This window comes from Sus scrofa, chromosome 1, assembly GCF_000003025.6.
Source record: "Sus scrofa isolate TJ Tabasco breed Duroc chromosome 1, Sscrofa11.1, whole genome shotgun sequence".
NCBI classification, from domain to species: domain Eukaryota; kingdom Metazoa; phylum Chordata; class Mammalia; order Artiodactyla; family Suidae; genus Sus; species Sus scrofa.
Genome location: NC_010443.5, coordinates 126,479,408 through 126,497,378, shown reverse-complemented (window position 1 = coordinate 126,497,378; position 17,971 = coordinate 126,479,408). Strand labels below are relative to the sequence as shown.

At 42.4% G+C, this 17,971-nt stretch overlaps 1 protein-coding gene across 4 annotated transcripts in view; it reads left to right on the top strand.

Moving 5' to 3' along the window:
• The window catches only part of SLC28A2 (solute carrier family 28 member 2), a 38,708-nt gene that overhangs the window by 13,829 nt on the left and 6,908 nt on the right, over window positions 1–17,971 (top strand). For 2 of the 4 annotated variants that reach the window (XM_013993042.2, XM_005659640.3), the window contains exons 4-17: window positions 1,002–1,093; window positions 2,943–3,126; window positions 4,798–4,939; window positions 6,032–6,145; window positions 6,488–6,565; window positions 7,014–7,094; window positions 9,076–9,156; window positions 10,375–10,500; window positions 10,578–10,708; window positions 11,112–11,280; window positions 11,477–11,674; window positions 12,257–12,338; window positions 13,951–14,049; window positions 14,217–14,328. In XM_013993042.2, coding sequence (XP_013848496.1) covers window positions 1,002–1,093; window positions 2,943–3,126; window positions 4,798–4,939; window positions 6,032–6,145; window positions 6,488–6,565; window positions 7,014–7,094; window positions 9,076–9,156; window positions 10,375–10,500; window positions 10,578–10,708; window positions 11,112–11,280; window positions 11,477–11,674; window positions 12,257–12,338; window positions 13,951–14,049; window positions 14,217–14,328 — 1,689 coding nt within the window. The other 2 variants (XR_001306206.2, XM_021096284.1) reach the window with 2 other exon arrangements.

Below are 17,971 nucleotides of genomic sequence, written 5' to 3'. Positions count from 1 at the left end.
ATCTTTGCCAATCCCCTGGGCATTTTGAGCTAGAGGTTGGCCTCAGCCCTGGCTAAGTTGGCCCTGGCCAACTGGGACCTTCTTGCTGGGCTCATCTTCTTTGGAGCTTCTTAGAATTTGGAAATTAACGCTTTTTGCTCATGTAACTGCAGTGTGATGAAGATATTTAGGAATGGCAGAGACAGGTGTGCTTGTGGTCCGGGTAAGATGCTGCATAAAATGATGGTTAAGAGCTCAGATTCTGAAGCCAGATTGCCTGAGTTTACATTCTGTCCATGCTACTTACAACTTTTACAATCTTAGGAAAGGTATTTTAGTCCTTTGTTTTCCAGTTTCTATATCTGTAAAATGAGAATGGTAAGAGTAAACACCTCAAGAGTTCTTATTAGGAGTCAATGAGTTACTGTATGTACACTTCTTAGAAAGAGCCTAAGTACATAGAATCCACTATGTACTAAATACATAGTTAAATTACAGTGAAATAATCCTACATGCTGGGCATCTTCTCTCAGGCTCTCCCACCCAAGAATTCTTGTGGGTGATAGAGCCTTCCTTCTGGTTTGTCAATACACATGTGATTGACTGTTCAGGGTTATGGGTTTGTGTGGTTTTTCGGGTGGAATGGTCAACGCTACCTCTCAAAGAATAGGCATTTTTTGAAGCTGGAAGCTAAGCAATCCTTTGTCCCTGGGGAACGAAGAAGGATTAGGTCCCAGGAGTCTCTCGCTGATGTGACCAGTGTTCACTTCTGTGGTAAGAGATTACTGGAGTTATTGCTAGTCCAGGCTGGGTAAGAGTGTGCTGACCTGATGCCCATTGGCCAGATTGACCTGGCCTCTTCGACCTTATTGGAACACTACTTAACTTCCTCTTTAAGAGAACACTACTTAACTTTTCTCTTTAAGAGAAAATTCTTCCTCAGGCCAGGCAGTTTAAGTTCTGGGAATTGATACAAATGGGATGGAATGATTTTTGTATGTTAACTTTTGGATTCTCATCAGGAAAAACCTACAGCCTTTCACCAGAGCAAGAAGTTTCTGCAAAACACATGCTGGTTTGTTCAAGAAGATCCTACTGAGTCTGCTGTGTGTGGGTAAGATATTGAGAATCCATGGAAGTGAGAGACACAATCATTTTAGAAATGTGACCTTGTGTCAAGATGACTACTAGATGCAAAGCAACTTTATCCACAAATTGATCTAAAGGCCTGTTTGCTGTGTAGATCTTAATTACTTATAGGTGAACTGTAATGTATAGAGTTGCACTTCCAGGAATAAGTAGAATCTGAGAATAAAGTATTTTTCAAAATGTACTATTTGATAGACTTAAATATTTCAGAGAATCTAGGCTTATTTCTTTTTTAGTGTCTTGGTGAGGGAGGGCATTGTTCTTATAGTCTATGAAAGAAGCTTGTGGTATATGTATAAGTAACATATATCAATATATATAAAATATAACATGTATCAATATATATCAATGTGGATATATATTTTGATATAGTAGGATCAATGATATGAAATATTTTTAAAATGTAGCAAACCTCTATTAAAAGTATACTGCAGTGAGATGGGATTTTGATGTCAACATTAGAGGCAGTTGGGATGGTGAAAACAAAAAGTATAATTTGCAGTGAGTCAAGGAGCCATGGAATGAGGGCCATATGGCTACCTAGTAGTAGCCTTGTTTACATGGCTTTACTAAAGAGGAAAGACTGAAATTACTGGGCCTGAAAGTTTTGAGAAAAGATCATTTTTTAAGAATATAATGGTCAGAGTTCCCGTTGTGGTGCCGTGGAAACGAATCCAACTAGGAGCCATGAGGTTGCAGGTTTGATCCCTGACCTTGCTCGGTGGGTTAAGGATCTGGTGTTGCCATGATCTGTAGTGTAAGTCGCAGACATGCCTCAGATCTGGTGTTGCTGTGACTCTGGCATAGGCTGCCAGCTACAGCTCCAATTAGACCCCTAGCCTGGGAACCTCCATATGCTGTGGGTGCTGCCCTAAAAAGGACAAAAGACAAAGATAAATAAATAAATAAATAGCAATAATAATAATAATAATAAAATTAAAAAAAAGTGGTGGATGCTGATCAAATCCACTCCAAGGGAGAGAAAGAGCATATCAGATAAAATAGAAGGCAATGAGATTTCATCAGGGATGAGTGAAAATATGCAGCATTTAAACTAAATTGGTCTCTCCTAGGGACGCCTCAAGAAAACAGTTTGCTGAAGTTCCCGTTGTGGCTCAGCAGGTGAAGAACCTGACTAGTATCTACAAGAAAGTGGTTCTATCCCTGGCCTTGCTCAGTGGGTTAAGAATCCAGTGTGGCTGTGAGCTGCCCTATAGGTTGCAGACACGGCTCAGATCCCAAGTTGCTGTGGCTGTGGCGTGGGCCAGCAGCTACAGCTCTGATTCAACCCCTAGCCTGGGAATTTCCATATGCCACAGCTGAGGCCCTAAAATAAAAAAAGAAAAGAAAAATAAAAGAGTTTTCCATTGATCCAGCTCAGTCTTACAATTAGGGCTGGGTGGTAAGGTTGCTGGAGGGTTTTTCTTGCCTTAAGTCCCAGACATTCTTTTTTTTTTTTTTTTTTTGTCTTTTGTCTTTTTGTTGTTGTTGTTGCTATTTCTTGGGCCGCTCCCACGGCATATGGAGGTTCCCAGGCTAGGGGTTGAATCGGAGCTGTAGCCACCAGCCTACGCCAGAGCCACAGCAACGTGGGATCCGAGCCGCGTCTGCAGCCTACACCACAGCTCACGGCAACGCCGGATCGTTAACCCACTGAGCAAGGGCAGGAACCGAACCCGCAACCTCATGGTTCCTAGTCGGATTCGTTAACCACTGTGCCACGACGGGAACTCCCCAGACATTCTTGAGTAGAGCTTTATTTGCTCCTGGGGGCTTTACCTTGCTGATCTTTTCTCTGAACTTTCTCCTTTTAGCTTATGCTGCCTACCTCCTGACAGCTTGCATCTTGAATTTTCAGAGGGCACTGGCCTTGTTTGTCCTCACCTGTTTGGTGCTTTTGGTTGTGGTTTACCGCATTCTGAAAAGGTTCTGTGGTAAAAAAATAACAAGATGTTTGAAGCCCCTTAAAAACTCCTGCCTGAAACTTTGGATGAAACGGTGAGTAGGATAATAATCTCAATATTCCTGGTCCCACCACTTGTCTTAAACCCCAGTTCACTACCTTTTTCCTCCTTTGACTGTTCCTGGGCTCTCAAACCCTCACCTATACTTTACAAAGCCAGGGCTCAGAGAGTAAACAGCAATGGGCCTCTGAGCACTGAATGTCAGTCCAGTTTCTTGCAGCCTCTTATCTCAACATCATGAGGCGGGAGGGGTTAAGTTTCAGAGAAGAGTTTCAGTCTGTTTATTGTCAGGGCTCATGTCAGAAATGAGAAAAACCATACTCCTCTTCAATGAAGTAATCAAGACAAAGAGGCTGATGGCTGCATTAAACTATCAAATTGATTTGTCGTCATGTGATTCTTTCTTAGATCCTGGATACTTTTTATGCTTTTCTCCTCTGGCTCTCCAGACTTCCTCCATCCACTGATATCTTATAATTCCTTAGAGTTTAAGGCGCAAACTTGCTTGTCCAGTGTATACTGAACTGGATGCTACAGCAACCAAGCTCATCTAACTCACCGTGGCATGCACATGTTCTTTAATCACATGCCTGGAGTGGGAGAATAACATTCAGAATCGATATGTCCTACTTTTCTGCCTTTTCTCCAATGAATGCACAGAAAATAGCTGTTAAGAATGTTTGCAACAGGAGTTCCCATTGTGGCTCAGCAGGTTACAAACCTGACTAGTATCATGAGGATGTGGTTTCGATCCCTGGCCTTGCTCAGTGGGTTGAGGATCCAGCACGGCTGTGAGCTGTGGTATGGGTTGTAGATGCAGCTCAGATCTCGTGTTACTGTGGCTGTGGCGTAGGCCGGCAGCTGCAGCTCTGATTTGACCCCTAACCTGGGAACTTCCATGTGCCACATGTGTGGCCCTAAAAAAATGTTTGCAACAGCAGTCATTTGTAGTAACACACCAGACTGCAGCCTAAATTTTGGATCATTGATTTATTTGACACTGGAGAGATAGAGCTAAAGGACTTTCTTTATTAGCAGGATTGATTCCAGATGGTTTAATTTAAGTGAGATGAGTTCACAGAGAGAACAGCTCCAAAATTCAGCGCTGACCTGTAATCTCTTCTGTTGCTGTTTTTGTTCCTGAGGCATTCCAATGAACTGTGTGCTCTTTTTGTTTTCTTTCCTTTTTATATGTGATTTCCCTTCTAATTCTTTTCCCTTCAACTGAAATGACTCTAACACTCAGTGTTAGAGCCGATCAATTTGTGTATTGATCAAGGATGTTTGTTATGTCAGGGGACCACGGGCCACAAATAGTTGGTTTGTGGCTTAGCCTTTGCTCTTGCCATTGGAGTGGTTGGAGATTGGGTGGAGATCCATGGGCGACTTTTCCTCCTTTTCAGTATTTTGGTTATGCATTAGAACAATCTTAAAGAATAAGTCTTTATATCATATGTTACTGGTGTGAACACTTGAGGAAAAGGAAATCATGAGATTTGTGTCCTCGGATTGGACTCTTTCTTTCGGCTTAATTGCATGAGTAAGAGAGTTGGGTGGGGAGAGGTGGCCCCTGGGAAACAACCAGATGAATGATTCTAAAGATATGTCTCTATGTCTAATGTGTTGAGTTGTTTCATTTACCCGTGCTGTGAATTTCTATTTTTTAAAGGTAAGGTTATTTATTTCTTATTTATTCACTCTCCAGGGTGTTTGCAGGAGCCTCCTTGGTTGGTCTTATCTTGTGGTTGGCTCTAGACACAGCTCAAAGGCCGGAGCAGCTGATCTCCTTTGCAGGAATTTGCATGTTCATCCTCATCCTCTTTGCCTGCTCCAAACACCACAGTGCAGTAAGTTTTGGGTATTCAGGGTGGTTAGTAATATGTAGCCAAGGACCATGTGTTTATTACATAGTACATGTGCCAAGTATTGATTACAAAGAACGTAGAACTAAGTTCTTAACAGTCTCTGGAATTTGCCCCTTTGACACTTTCACTCCTAAGTTTAAAGTTCTCAGAGGCTCTAGACCACTATTTTCAGACTGTAGATTGTGATCCATTAGCAAGACTTAATATCAATTTTGTGCACCTAGGCCAATATTAAAGAAAAAACAAACCAAAAAAAGGAGGAAAGAAAGAAAATAGAATACAATAGTCAGCTTGCATTATATATAGTAATATTAAAGTATTGGGTTATGATGCTTTTATATATATATATGTTTGTGTGTGTGTGTGTGTGTGTCTGTATGTGAGACATAGTTTTTTTTTCTTTTTAGGGCCAACCTGCAGCATATGGAGGTTCCCAGGCTAGGAGTCTAATCAGAGCTACAGCTGCTGGCCTACACCACAGCCACAGCAACGCAGGATCTGAGCCTCATCGTGCCCTACACCCCAGCTCATGGCAATGTGGGATCCTTAACTATTTTCACTGCACCACAATGGGAACTCCAATTTTTAAAAATCATATGGACATAAAAGTGCCTGCTGTGGTGCAGCATAAACAAATCTGACTAGTATCCATGAGGATTCAGGTTTGATCCCTGGCTTTGCTCACTGGGTCGGGAACCTGGCATTGCTGTGAGTTGTGGTGTAGGTTACAAACATGTTCAGCAGGTTCAGATCCTGCATTGCTGTGGCTGACATAGGTCAGCAGTTAAGCTCTGATTCAATCCCTAGCCTGGGAACTTCCATATGCTGCAGGTTCAGCCCTGAAAAGCAAAAACAAACAAACAAACAAACAAAAAACCAACCATGTGGACACATGTGACTCTTTATATATTACTGCCCTATTTCCCCCTGCCCCCTTATCCATCTTACCCCAGATTTACTCTTAAAATCCTAGATTGGGGCCAGAGTACATGTACCCATGTTTAAAACTCCAGCCAGATAATGAAAAAGTTGGGTTTGGAATTCACATTGGAATCATGTTCTTATTGGTCCCAGGTGTCCTGGAGGGCTGTGCTTTGGGGCTTGGGTCTTCAGTTTGTCTTTGGGATCTTGGTCATCAGAACTGATCCTGGATTCAATGCATTTCAGTGGCTGGGAGATCAGATTCAGGTATGATAAATTGAATATGAAGGCTCTGCTCTTTTTGAACTTTGGAGAAAAGAGACTGGGAGAAAGCATGAGGGAATCAGGGCTGTATCTTGTCAATGATGGTGGGGAGAGATCTGTGGGAAAAGATACAGTATTTAGGGGTTTAACTAACACATGAATAAAGAGAACTGATCTGCCGAGTTCTCTGTCATAATGAGTAGCTCATAGGACACAGCTCGCCCCCATGCTGTCAAAGGGAGACCAACCTCAGTAGCAGAAGTAGGTCCTAATCATACATGAGGCTGATCCTATCTTCCCTGCATCCTTCCTAACCTCACTCTTGTTCTCTCCTTTTTCTTTCAGATTTTCCTCCACTATACTGTGGCTGGCTCCAGTTTTGTGTTTGGGGATACACTCGTCAAGGATATCTTTGCTTTTCAGGTCATGTCTGTTTCATGAACAGGAATGAGGGTCATTGTGAGGGGAAGGGAAGGATAAAATCAGCAATGAAGATGTGTGTCCAAGAGGTCAGCCAGTCTGTACAACCTGACCCTAGGAAGAGGGTTTGATCCCATCACTATATGAAGCAACATCAATCTCTTCTCCTTTGATCATTGTCATACTGAAATTGGAATGAAATGGGGGAGGGAGAACAAGGCTCAAAAACATCTCTTGTGGCTTAGTACAGATGGCATAATAGATTTGCAATACATTTAAATTTATTCCTAAACTACCTTGTATTTAAATATCCACTAAGTATCTATACTGTATCAGCTGCACTTGGGATGCTAACTTAACTTAGAGGCCTGAAAACAAACAGTCCGATTATGGCATACATGAGCACATTCAGTGTAATATCTCACCATTCGCCCTTTCATTCTCATTATAGGCTTTACCAATCATCATTTTCTTTGGATGTGTGATGTCCATTCTTTACTACCTGGGCTTTGTGCAGTGGGTAGTTCAGAAGGTGAGTCATTCTCCCACATAGTGAGGAGGTGCGCCTTTATCTTGTGACCTGTCAAGATACATGAAGATGACATTTACTTTGGAAAAATGCTCCTGTGTTGGATCTAGAGCATTAGAACCAATGTGAAAAGACAAACTCAGGACCAGGCCCTGGGCAGGCTGAGTGGCAGAGCAGGGAGAGAAAAGGGGCTAGACTGCCATTTTGTGCTTTGTTTGTTTTCTTAATTAAATTATAGTTGATTTTTGGAGTTCCAAGAGGGAACGAATCTGACTAGGAACCATGAGGTTGCAGGTTCGATCCCTCATGGCCTCCCTGGGTGTGTTAAGGATCCAGTGTTGCTGTGAGCTGTGGTGTAGGTCACAGATGCGGCTCGGATCTTGCATTGCTGTGGCTGTGGTACAGGCCAGCAGCTATAGCTCCGATTTGACCCCTTGCCTGGGAACCTCCATGTGCCACAAGTGTGGCCCTAAAAAGCAAAAAAAAAAAAAAGTATAGTTGATTTACAATGTTGGGCCAATTTCTGCTGTACAGCAAAATGACTTGGTTTTAAATGTGTATATGTATATGCTTTTTTGCATTCTTTTCCATCATGGTATATCCCAGGAGATTGGATATCATTCTCTATGCTATACAGTAGGATCTTGTTTATATATATATGTATATGTGTGTGCGTGTGTGTGTGTGTGTGGTTTTTTTTTGCTTTTTAGGGCTGTAGCTGAGGCATATGGAAGTTCCCAGGCTAGGGGTCAAATCAGAGCTGCAGCTGCTGGCCTACACCACAGCCACAGCAACACCAGATCTGAGCCACGTCTGCAGTCTACACCACAGCTCGTGGCAATGTCAGATCCTTAACCCACTGAGAGAGGCTAGGGGTCAAACCTGTGTCCTCATGGATACTATTGGGTTTGTAACCTACTGAGCCACTATAGGAACTCTTGTTTATCTTTTATAAATGTAATAGTTTGCATTGATCAACTAACCCTAAACTTCTAGTCCATCCCACTCCCTTCCCCCTTCCTCCTATTCCCCCTTAACAGCCACAAGTCTGTTCTCTATGTCTGTGAGTCTGTTTCTATTTGTAGATAGGTTCATTTATGCCATATTTTAAATTCCACATATAAGTGATATCACTTAGTATTTGTCTTTCTCTTTCTGACCTACTCACTATGAGAATCTCTAGTTGTATCTATGTTGCTGCAAATGGCATTATTTTGTTCTTTTTTGATGGCTGAGTAATATTCCATCATATATATATATACATATATACCACATCTTCTTAATCCATTCATCTGTCTTTGGACATTTAGGTTGCTTCCATGTCTTGGCTATTGTGAATGGTGCTGCTGTGAACATAGGGGTGCATGTATCTTTTTGTCTTTTTTTGTTGTTGTTGTTGTTGTTGTTGTTGTTGTTGTTGCTGTTGTTGTTGTTGCTATTTCTTGGGCCGCTCCCGCGGCATATGGAGGTTCCCAGGCTAGGGGTCGAATGGGAGCTGTAGCCACCAGCCTACGCCAGAGCCACAGCAACGCGGGATCCGAGCCGCGTCTGCTACCTACACCACAGCTCACGGCAACGCCGGATCGTTAACCCACTGAGCAAGGGCAGGGATCGAACCCGCAACCTCATGGTTCCTAGTGGGATTCGTTAACCACTGCGCCACGACGGGAACTCCCATGTATCTTTTTGAATTACAGTTTTGTGCAGATATATTCTCAGTGGTTGGATTACTGGATCATATGGTAATTCTAGTTCTAGTTTTCTGAGGAACCTCTCATACTGAGTTTTAATCTACTTTTTCTGGAAGCCAAGAATCCTGAATTCTGGTCCAGGTTCTGTTGGTAACTTGCTCTGTGGCCTTGGCCTTGTCACTTTGCTTTTCTAGGCCTTAGTTTCCTTACCAGTAAAATGGACGAGGGACTTTGCTGGATACTCTCCAAGATTCCTGCTGATGTTAATGCTTTGGGTGTTTATGTCCCTTTAGATTGCCTGGTTTTTGCAAATCACCTTGGGCACCACTGCCACAGAGACCCTGGCTGTGGCAGGGAACATCTTTGTGGGTATGGTAAGCACCCTGAGCCCGTATGATCCTTTTTTTCTTGGGGGACTGGAGAGTGTGGCAGAAAATAGGTTGAAAAACATATGCTTTCCTTCCGAAAAGTCAAATAAATGAAGACTGTGTGGCCAATCACTCTGACGAAAGAAAACTTGGAAGCTCAGCTCATTGTTTTTGCTTTCATACTTAATAATACTCATCCAGGTACACATCATGGGGCATCCTTAACCACAGATCGAACTTCTTACACAAGAATTGAGGGAAATGTCCTGGTCTAAATCTTATCCCCATTCAGGGCTGTGAAAGATGTCTCCTCCATTTTCTGGTTTCTCCCTGTGACCTTTGTTTCCTAGGGTCTCTAAGGAGACAATAGCTTGCCTTGCTTAGGGATAACCCCAAAGCCCACTTCCCCACAATATTTGTTTGATCCATTTGTCTGTATGGAGTAGGTACTCAGTATATGCTACTGACTGATTAGCTCAGTGTTAGTGCTGATGACCTGTTAGACAAAAAATTCATATTGAGGTCTTTCTCTCCTAAAGCCCTAAGCTTATTAACTGTATTTGAAATGTTCTCAGAGTACTTTTGTATACTTCTTCCATAGCATGCACATTTTGTTGAAATTCTCCAAAATCAGTTTAGTTTCCTTTGCTTGACTGTGAAGTCCTAAGAGTAGAAACTTTGCCTTATTCAGAGAAATGTCCCTAGCATCTCATATGGCTTTAGGCACATAGTTGTCATTCATTAAATAATCATTATTACTTAGATCAATGGTAGGTATAGTTTATATAGCTGGGCCTTCATAATCTCATACCATTTTCACAAATTTACTTCTTTTAATTCAGCTATATTGGGCTTTAATCATCTATTTGTATTTTATTTAATGAGCACTTTTTAAAGCAATTAATATGTACTCAGTAGGTCCACTGTACTCCATAAAGTCATTCATTAAGTATACAGTTTTAGACACTGAGAAATAAAACCATTTCTCTTTTATAGCATTCTGAATTTTAAATAGGTGAGGCAAAAACATATCCATGAGAACAGTGTCAGCCAGGATATGATTAAGTGCCAGAGGGAGTGAGCCAGATGCTGGGAAGCCCAAGAGCAGAGTTCAGTGTTGGAAGGGCACCCGTATGGGAGGGATCTGTGCCCTGGGCCAGGGTGGCCACTCTGGGTGGGGGATCTGCACTGTTTTGAATCTGACTCTCTTCTCCTTGTTTAAAGACAGAAGCACCACTGCTCATCCGTCCATACCTGGGAGACATGACTCTCTCCGAGATCCATGCAGTGATGACTGGAGGGTTTGCAACCATTTCAGGCACTGTGTTGGGAGCCTTCATATCCTTTGGGGTAGGCATGGTCTGTTTGATTACTCCTGGGAGAGCCCAAGCCTGGGTAGACACTTATTCCTAAGTCTGGCCTTGCAGATTGACGCATCATCCTTGATTTCTGCCTCTGTGATGGCTGCACCTTCTGCTCTTGCTTTGTCAAAGCTGGTATATCCGGAAGTGGAGGAGTCCAAGTTCAAGAATAAGGAGGGGGTGAAATTGCCCCGAGGGTGAGTCCAATGAGGCATATACTTTGGGAGATGGTGTGGTCAGGTGCAGATTCAAGAGTGGTACTGTGGTGACAGAGGCTTCAAGTCTCCTGGAGAAGGAATAATATGATTTCATCTGCTCTTGTCTACCTCTGCCTCAAGCCACCCATGCTGATTTTTTCCTTTTGTTTAATCCTCCCCCCACCTCTCTCTTCTGCATGCCATTATCCTCTGTCCAATTTCATGGCAGTTAAATCTGATTCTGCCGCAGTGTAATTTCCACCAAAAGGTTCACTGTGAACCCCTGTCACCTCTCAAACTGGTCTTGCACTTGTGCACTACTGGGACAGTGGGACGTCTCTTCTCTGAGGTGCTGAGATTACTTCAGACACCATTATTCTTTCCTTATGCCCAATAACCACAGGAAGGAGAAGAATGTTCTAGAAGCTGCCAGCAATGGAGCCACAGATGCCATAGGCCTTGCTGCTAATGTAGCAGCCAACCTGATTGCCTTTTTGGCTGTGTTGGCCTTCATCAATGCTGCCCTCTCCTGGCTAGGGGAACTGGTAGACATACAGGGACTCACTTTTCAGGTAAATGAGTCCATTTGTTGGGCTGTCCCTCTAGGGTGTGTTGAACTAGAACTGTGCATGTCCTACTGACCCAGAGGGAGCTAAGGGAGCATGGGTGGGAGAAGGGTGGAGGAGGCGGAGTCAAGGCTCCAGAGACGTCGTTGGCTCCTGGCCTGTTATTTGTTCTTTTCCTGGGATAGCTCTCTCCTTCATCCAGGTCATCTGCTCCTATATCCTAAGGCCCGTGGTTTTCATGATGGGTGTGGAGTGGGCAGACTGTCCAATGGTGGCTGAGATGGTGGGGATCAAGTTCTTCACAAATGAGTTTGTGGCCTATCAGCAACTGTCTCAATACAAGAGCAAACGTCTCTCTGGAGTGGAAGAGTGGATTGGAGGTGAAAAACAGTGGATTTCAGTAAGTGACAATCTAGAAAAGCATAAACAGTGTATGGACAGACAAAAAGTGTTACACGAAATTTGTCTCACACCCCCGATCCCTTTTCACAGTCCCAGGCCTGATCGCAAAGCCAGAGTAACAGTTGCTTAGTTGGTGCCCAAGCTGCCTTGAAGTCTGTGCCGGTCTTCCCCACACTCTGACCCAGTTTCTCTCTAGAATGTGATTATTGGGTCTTTACAGTGGGGTAGTCCAAGGAGGACACTGTGTGATGCTGTAAGGTCTCCTTCATTTACAAGTTTAAGTTGCTATAAAGTGAGCTCCTTTTTTCTCTCCCTCTATCTTTTCCCTCTCATTCCTCATTCCTAGGCCTTCTCCTAATTCATAGACTTCAACAAGAAGAGTGCTGGGTAAAGAGGCCCATGGTGGTTTCCATATCATTACCCCTGTAGTAACTCAGGGAGCTATTATTTTCTGAGCATCCTTTCTGGATTCCTTAGAGTAGTATGGACAGGATTGGGGGTTCTAAGTACTCTATCATGATTATACCACTGCACACATGGAACTGAGTTTATTTACTTATTTATTTTTCGTGTTCCCTAGGTGAGAGCTGAAGTCATTACAACATTTTCACTCTGTGGATTTGCCAATCTTAGTTCCATAGGCATCACACTTGGAGGCTTGAGTGAGTTAATTCATTTTCCCAATTACCCAATATGCCAGCCAGGTCCCAGCACTTATTAATGGGAAATTCTGGGGCTTCAGTACAAGTTGAGACCAGATAGAGAAGCTGATGTGAAATGGGCCTGTCAGATGGCGGTTAATTTGGAGTTAAGGCAATGTTGTCACCTGGCTGTGCACAGAACCCAGCCTGGATTTACAATTTCAACCTCTGTTTTTTTTCTTTTCAATTGGAGGCACCAAAGACAATTTTTATTTTTATTTTCCCATCAGGAATATTATAATGATATTATTTTTATTTTGCCAGCCAATGAACATAGTGCCTATATAAGTAAAGGTATTTTGTATTTTGTTTTTTATTCAGTAGTGAAGGTACTTTCTGAAACTATGCTACTCACCATTTGACTTTGCAGAAGTTGTTGCTGCATGAAGAATCAAAAGACAAATAAAAGCAATAGCATTAAGGCAGATAGAGAGAATGGTGTGAAGTGTTGGGTTAAAAGCTACAAGTCACAGGTGTGGGAGGAGAAGGAGTGAGTATTTGAAGCATACACAGATACATCTAGACTGCTGAAGATACTGCTGAATGGTAATGGTGGGAGGAAATAATATGAGGAAAGCAGAATTGTCCTGGAGGGCAAGGACAGAGAATACTAGTGAGATTCCAAGAATTTGGAATATCCAAGTTAGAAATAAAGTATGAGAAAAATATAGCTCAAAATGTCCATTTTTTATGGCACTCATATTCTGGGCTAGAATCATTAAGTTCATTTACCGTAGCTGATTGAACAACTTAAAGGTGAAACAATTTCCTTTCAGTTTATCTTTTTCCCTCCTGTTAACCCCATGTCTGTGTTCTAATTCTGATTCCTGATTACCATTTGACTGTGACATTGACATCTAGTAGTGGGATTTGCATCATGTGGCAAAGGCCTAGGTGAATGTTGTTGCCCTTCTTATCTCTCTGGCTCAAAATAGTCTATCTAATTCTGGTCCCAGCTTAAGAGTGCAAATTTCAACTAGCGAGCAATCCAAGGCTTTGGATGATTCATATACATCTTTTTTTTTTTTTTTTTTTTTTTTTTTGGCTTTTTAGGGCCGCACCTGTGGCATATGGAGCTTCCCAGGCTAGGGGTTGAATGGGAGCTACAGCTGCTGGCCTACACCACAGCCACAGCAACACAGGATCCGAGCCATGTCTGTGACCTATACCACAGCTCACAGCAATGTCAGATCTTTAACCCACTGAGCAAGGCCAGGGATTTAACCTACAACCTCATGGTTTCCTAGTCGGAGTCATTTCCACTGTGCCACATTGGAACTCCTTTTTTTTTTTTTTTTTTTCCAGATACATCTTAAGAATGTTCATAGAACCACTGAAGTTAGGGTCAGATACATAATACTTGACCTGGGAAATGTCTAAGTTAGTGACCCCACAGGAGAATGTATATACACACATCTTAGGGTACCACTGGCCAGTCGCTGGTGGTTGATGGTAAGAATATTATTCATCTGCTGTGTTTTGATCCTCATCATTCTTCTAAATGGGAGTTCGTGGGATATGTCCAGTTGCTTGGTGGGAAAGAGATCAAATAATGTTGTTTTGTTGTCTGCAGCATCAATGGTTCCTCACCGGAAGAGTGACTTGTCCAAGGTTGTGGTTAGTGCCCTCTTCACAGGGGCCTGTGTATCCCTTATTAGTGCCTGTGTGGCAGGTAAGTGCCTCAGTGTAGTCTCAGAATATTGATTTGACCATTCATCTCACAAATGCCTAGAAAAGGCACCAAATCTGTAATGTTCTCAATTTATACCCAAAGCATTAAGAGCCTTAAGGAGCATGTGTTAAATCTTCCCCTTAGCATTTCTGTCTCCCTTTATCCAGGAATCCTCTATGTCCCCAGGGGAGCTGAAACTGACTGTGTCTTCTTCTTAAACACAAGTTTCACCAATAGAACCTATGATACCTATGTGTGCTGCAGAGAGCTCTTTCAAAGGTGAGTGAGCACCAAGATCCCTGCTCTCCTCCACTCAGGAATCTTCTGGGAGTAGAGAGAAATAGGGTCTTGAAGATGTTGAATGGACATAGAAGAAGGGACATCGGTGTTTGTGGTGGTCTAGAGCTGTGGTCTTTTCTCTTGTTAGACGCCTACACACTATTAGCTCTAGCATGGACAAGTGACAGATTTTACCTGTGTTGATGAGGTACTGAGAAGTGGAGGGGTAAGAGAAGAAGTAAAGGAGGGTGGTATCCCTGACCAGAAGTGATATGTTCATTGTGATTGGAATATAGACAGGTTGTAGGAGAAGACTTGGCAATGGTCCTAAGTGGCTAAAAACTTACAGCCTTCTTCAGACAGAAATGAAGACAGAGAAGATAAAGTTGAATTGATAAAATTGTAATGCATGCAGATAATGTAAAAATGAACTTGGTTACCAATTTCTGGGATATTATTAGAATAGCTTTCTAGTTCCACATATAACAGCTTATAAGTTACCACTCTATTCTAATAATAAGCAGAAAAACTGAACAATCTGAAAAATCAATAACTCTTCTTGGTTCTCTAAGAGCGTTGAGGACTCAGGACAAATTACTGGCCCAAGACTGGAGAGACAGACATGTAAATACAAGGAGTCATGGCTTACTGGAGCAGAGACTCGTGTGTGGAAACTGCCACAGAAACCTGTGCTGGGGCAGGAAAACCTGAAACTGTAGTTGCTGAGGTCTCAGTAAGGACATGTCTGAATGTTAAATACACTGGGGCACCCAGAGTTCCTGTCATGGCGCAGCAGAAACGAAACTAACTAGGAACCAGGAGGCTGCAGGTTCGATCTCTGGCCTCACTCTCAGTGGGTTGAGGATCTGATGTTGCCATGAGCTGTGGTGTAGGTCACAGACGTGGCTGGGATCTGGTGTGGCTGTGGCTGTGGCTGGCAGCTGTAGCTTTGATTAGACCCCTAGCCTGGGAACCTCCATTTGCCACAAGTGGGGCCCTAGAAAGCAAAAAAAAAAAAAAAAAAAAAAAAAAAGTACACACACACACACACTGGGGCACCCAGTCATAGGGGGCAACACTGCATTTCTGGGAGTTTTACCTCCAGGAGCTAGACCAGGCTTTTCACAGTAAATATCAGACAAAAATCTCTGCATGCTTCCAGCAAGGGCAGGGTTAAATGAGCTGTTTTCAAATTAGAGTTCCTCTGTTTTTTTAAAACAAGGCCTACCCTCAGGAGAAACTAATTTATCAGAGTCTAACCTGCTGGGGTATTATCAGAGCCTACCTAATCTGGGAGAAAGGAAATATGCAACTTCAGCCCACTCTAGCCATCCTGTCCCACACAAAGAGGGAGGATAAACTGAGAAACACTTATGAAGTTCACAGTCCAGAGGTACAGGCTCACTAAAAGACTGAGACTTAACCTTAGGACTGGAGCATGCTTCCCCTACCCCACCCCTCACCACCATATTAGTAAGACTTATTTATAGCAGTTCATTTTATGCACACATCACGTCCAGTTATCAAGAAAAAATTTTACAAGGCACACTAAAAGGCAAAAACAACTTTTTTTTTGAGAAGACAGAGCAAGCATCAGAACCAGACATAGCAGAACAATTTTGAATTATCAGACTGGGAATTTTAAACAACTATGATTAATATACCAAGGGCTCTAGTGGATAAAGTAGACAACATGCAAGAATAGATGGACAGTGTAAACAGAGATATAAGAATCCTCAGAAAAAAACAAAAGAAATGCTACAGATCAAAAAACACTGTGGAGTTCCCATTGTGGCTCAGTGGAAACGAATCTGACTAGCATCCATAAGGATGAGGGTTTGATCCCTGGCCTCGCTTAGTGGGTTAAGGATCTGGCATTGCCATGAGCTGTGGTGTAGGTTGCAGATGTGGCTTGGATCTGACATTGCTGTGGCTGTGGCATGGGCTGGTGGCTACAGCTCTGATTCATTCAACCGGAGCCTGGAAACCTCCATATGCTCTGAGTGCAGCCCTAAAAGCGAAAAAACAAAAACAAAAACAAACAAACAAAAAAAACCAACAAAAAACAAAAACCAAAAACACTGTAAGAAAAATGAAAAGTGCCTTTGATAGCTTATTAGTAGAATAGACATAGCTGAGGAAAGAATTTCTCAATAGAAATCTTCAAAACTGAGAATAAGACTGGAAAAAAAAAAAAAAAAAAAAACCACCGGAATGGAATATTCAAGGACCCTGGGAAAACTAAAAAAGATGTATCATACATGTAATGGGGATACCAGGAGAAGAATAGAGGAAATGTTTGAAACAGTAATGATTGAGAATTTCCCCAAATTAACATCAGACACCAAACTACAGACCTAGGAAACTCTGAGAATACCAAGCAGAAGAGGTGCCAAGAAAACTATAATTAAGCATATCTTTTTCAAACTATAGAGAATCAAAGATAAAGGAAAAAATACTAAAAGAATCCAGTTTTTAAAAATTTATTTATTTATTTATTTATTTATTTATTTTTGCTTTTTAGGGCTGCACCTGCAGCATTTGAACGTTCCCAGGCTAAGGGTCAAATCCCAGCTGTAGCTGCCGGCCTATACCACAGCCAAACACAGCAACTCAGGATCTGAGATGAGTCTGCAACCTACACCACAGCTCGCGGCAACACCGGAATCCTGACCCAATGAGTGAGGCCAGGGTTGTACCCACATCCTCACAGATACTAGTTGGATTCATTCCCACTGTGCCACAACGGGAACTCCAAGAATCCAGTTTTCAAAAAAAGGAGAGGAGAAGTTCCCTTTGTGGCTCAATGGTTAACAAATACAACTAGGATCCATGAGGATGCAGGTTTGATCCCTGGCCTTGCTCAGTGCGTTAAGGATCCAGTATTGCTGTGAGCTGTGGTGTAGGTTACAGACTCGGCTCAGATCCCAAGTTGCTGTGTGTGGCTGTGACGTAGGCCAGCATCTGCAGCTCCAATTCGATCCCTAGCCTGGGAACCTCCATATGCCACAGGTGCAGCCCTAAAAAGCAAAAAAATAAAAATAAAAAAATATGAATAGTTATAATAATAAAAATTTTTAAAAATTAAAAAAGGAGAGTATATCCGTAAGCTAAAAGAACTAGTCATAGGACGCACAAAAGGAAAGATTTGAGGAAATAGAATGTGTGTTTCTGCAAAAGCAAAAGATATGTGTTAGTAGTGATATATGGGTAACTGAAAAGAGTTCCAGAGATGAGGCTGAAAGGAATTTAGAATTCTTAAATGCTACAGAATTTAGATTTTAACTTATGGAATTCTGAACACTGGCATGATAAGATATTTTCTCAAAAGATCATGCTGGTAGCCATTTGGATGTCAGGGAGACCAAGAAGCACACTGCTGTAATACTCCCAGGTAAGAGATGATGTGAGCTAATAGTAGTTGTGAGGAAGAAGATTCACTAGACCAAGGAGAATCAATAAGATTGGTTACTGAATGGAAGGGCAGGGAAATAAGCAAGTGGGTCCAAGGGGTGCTATTCATTCACTGAGAGGAAGAGGACTTGTTCCAGGAATGGGAGTAAAGAGGAAAGATTATGGCTTAATTCAGGTGAATATGTTGACTTGGAAGTGCCTGTGGACCCATAATGGGAGGAAACTCACA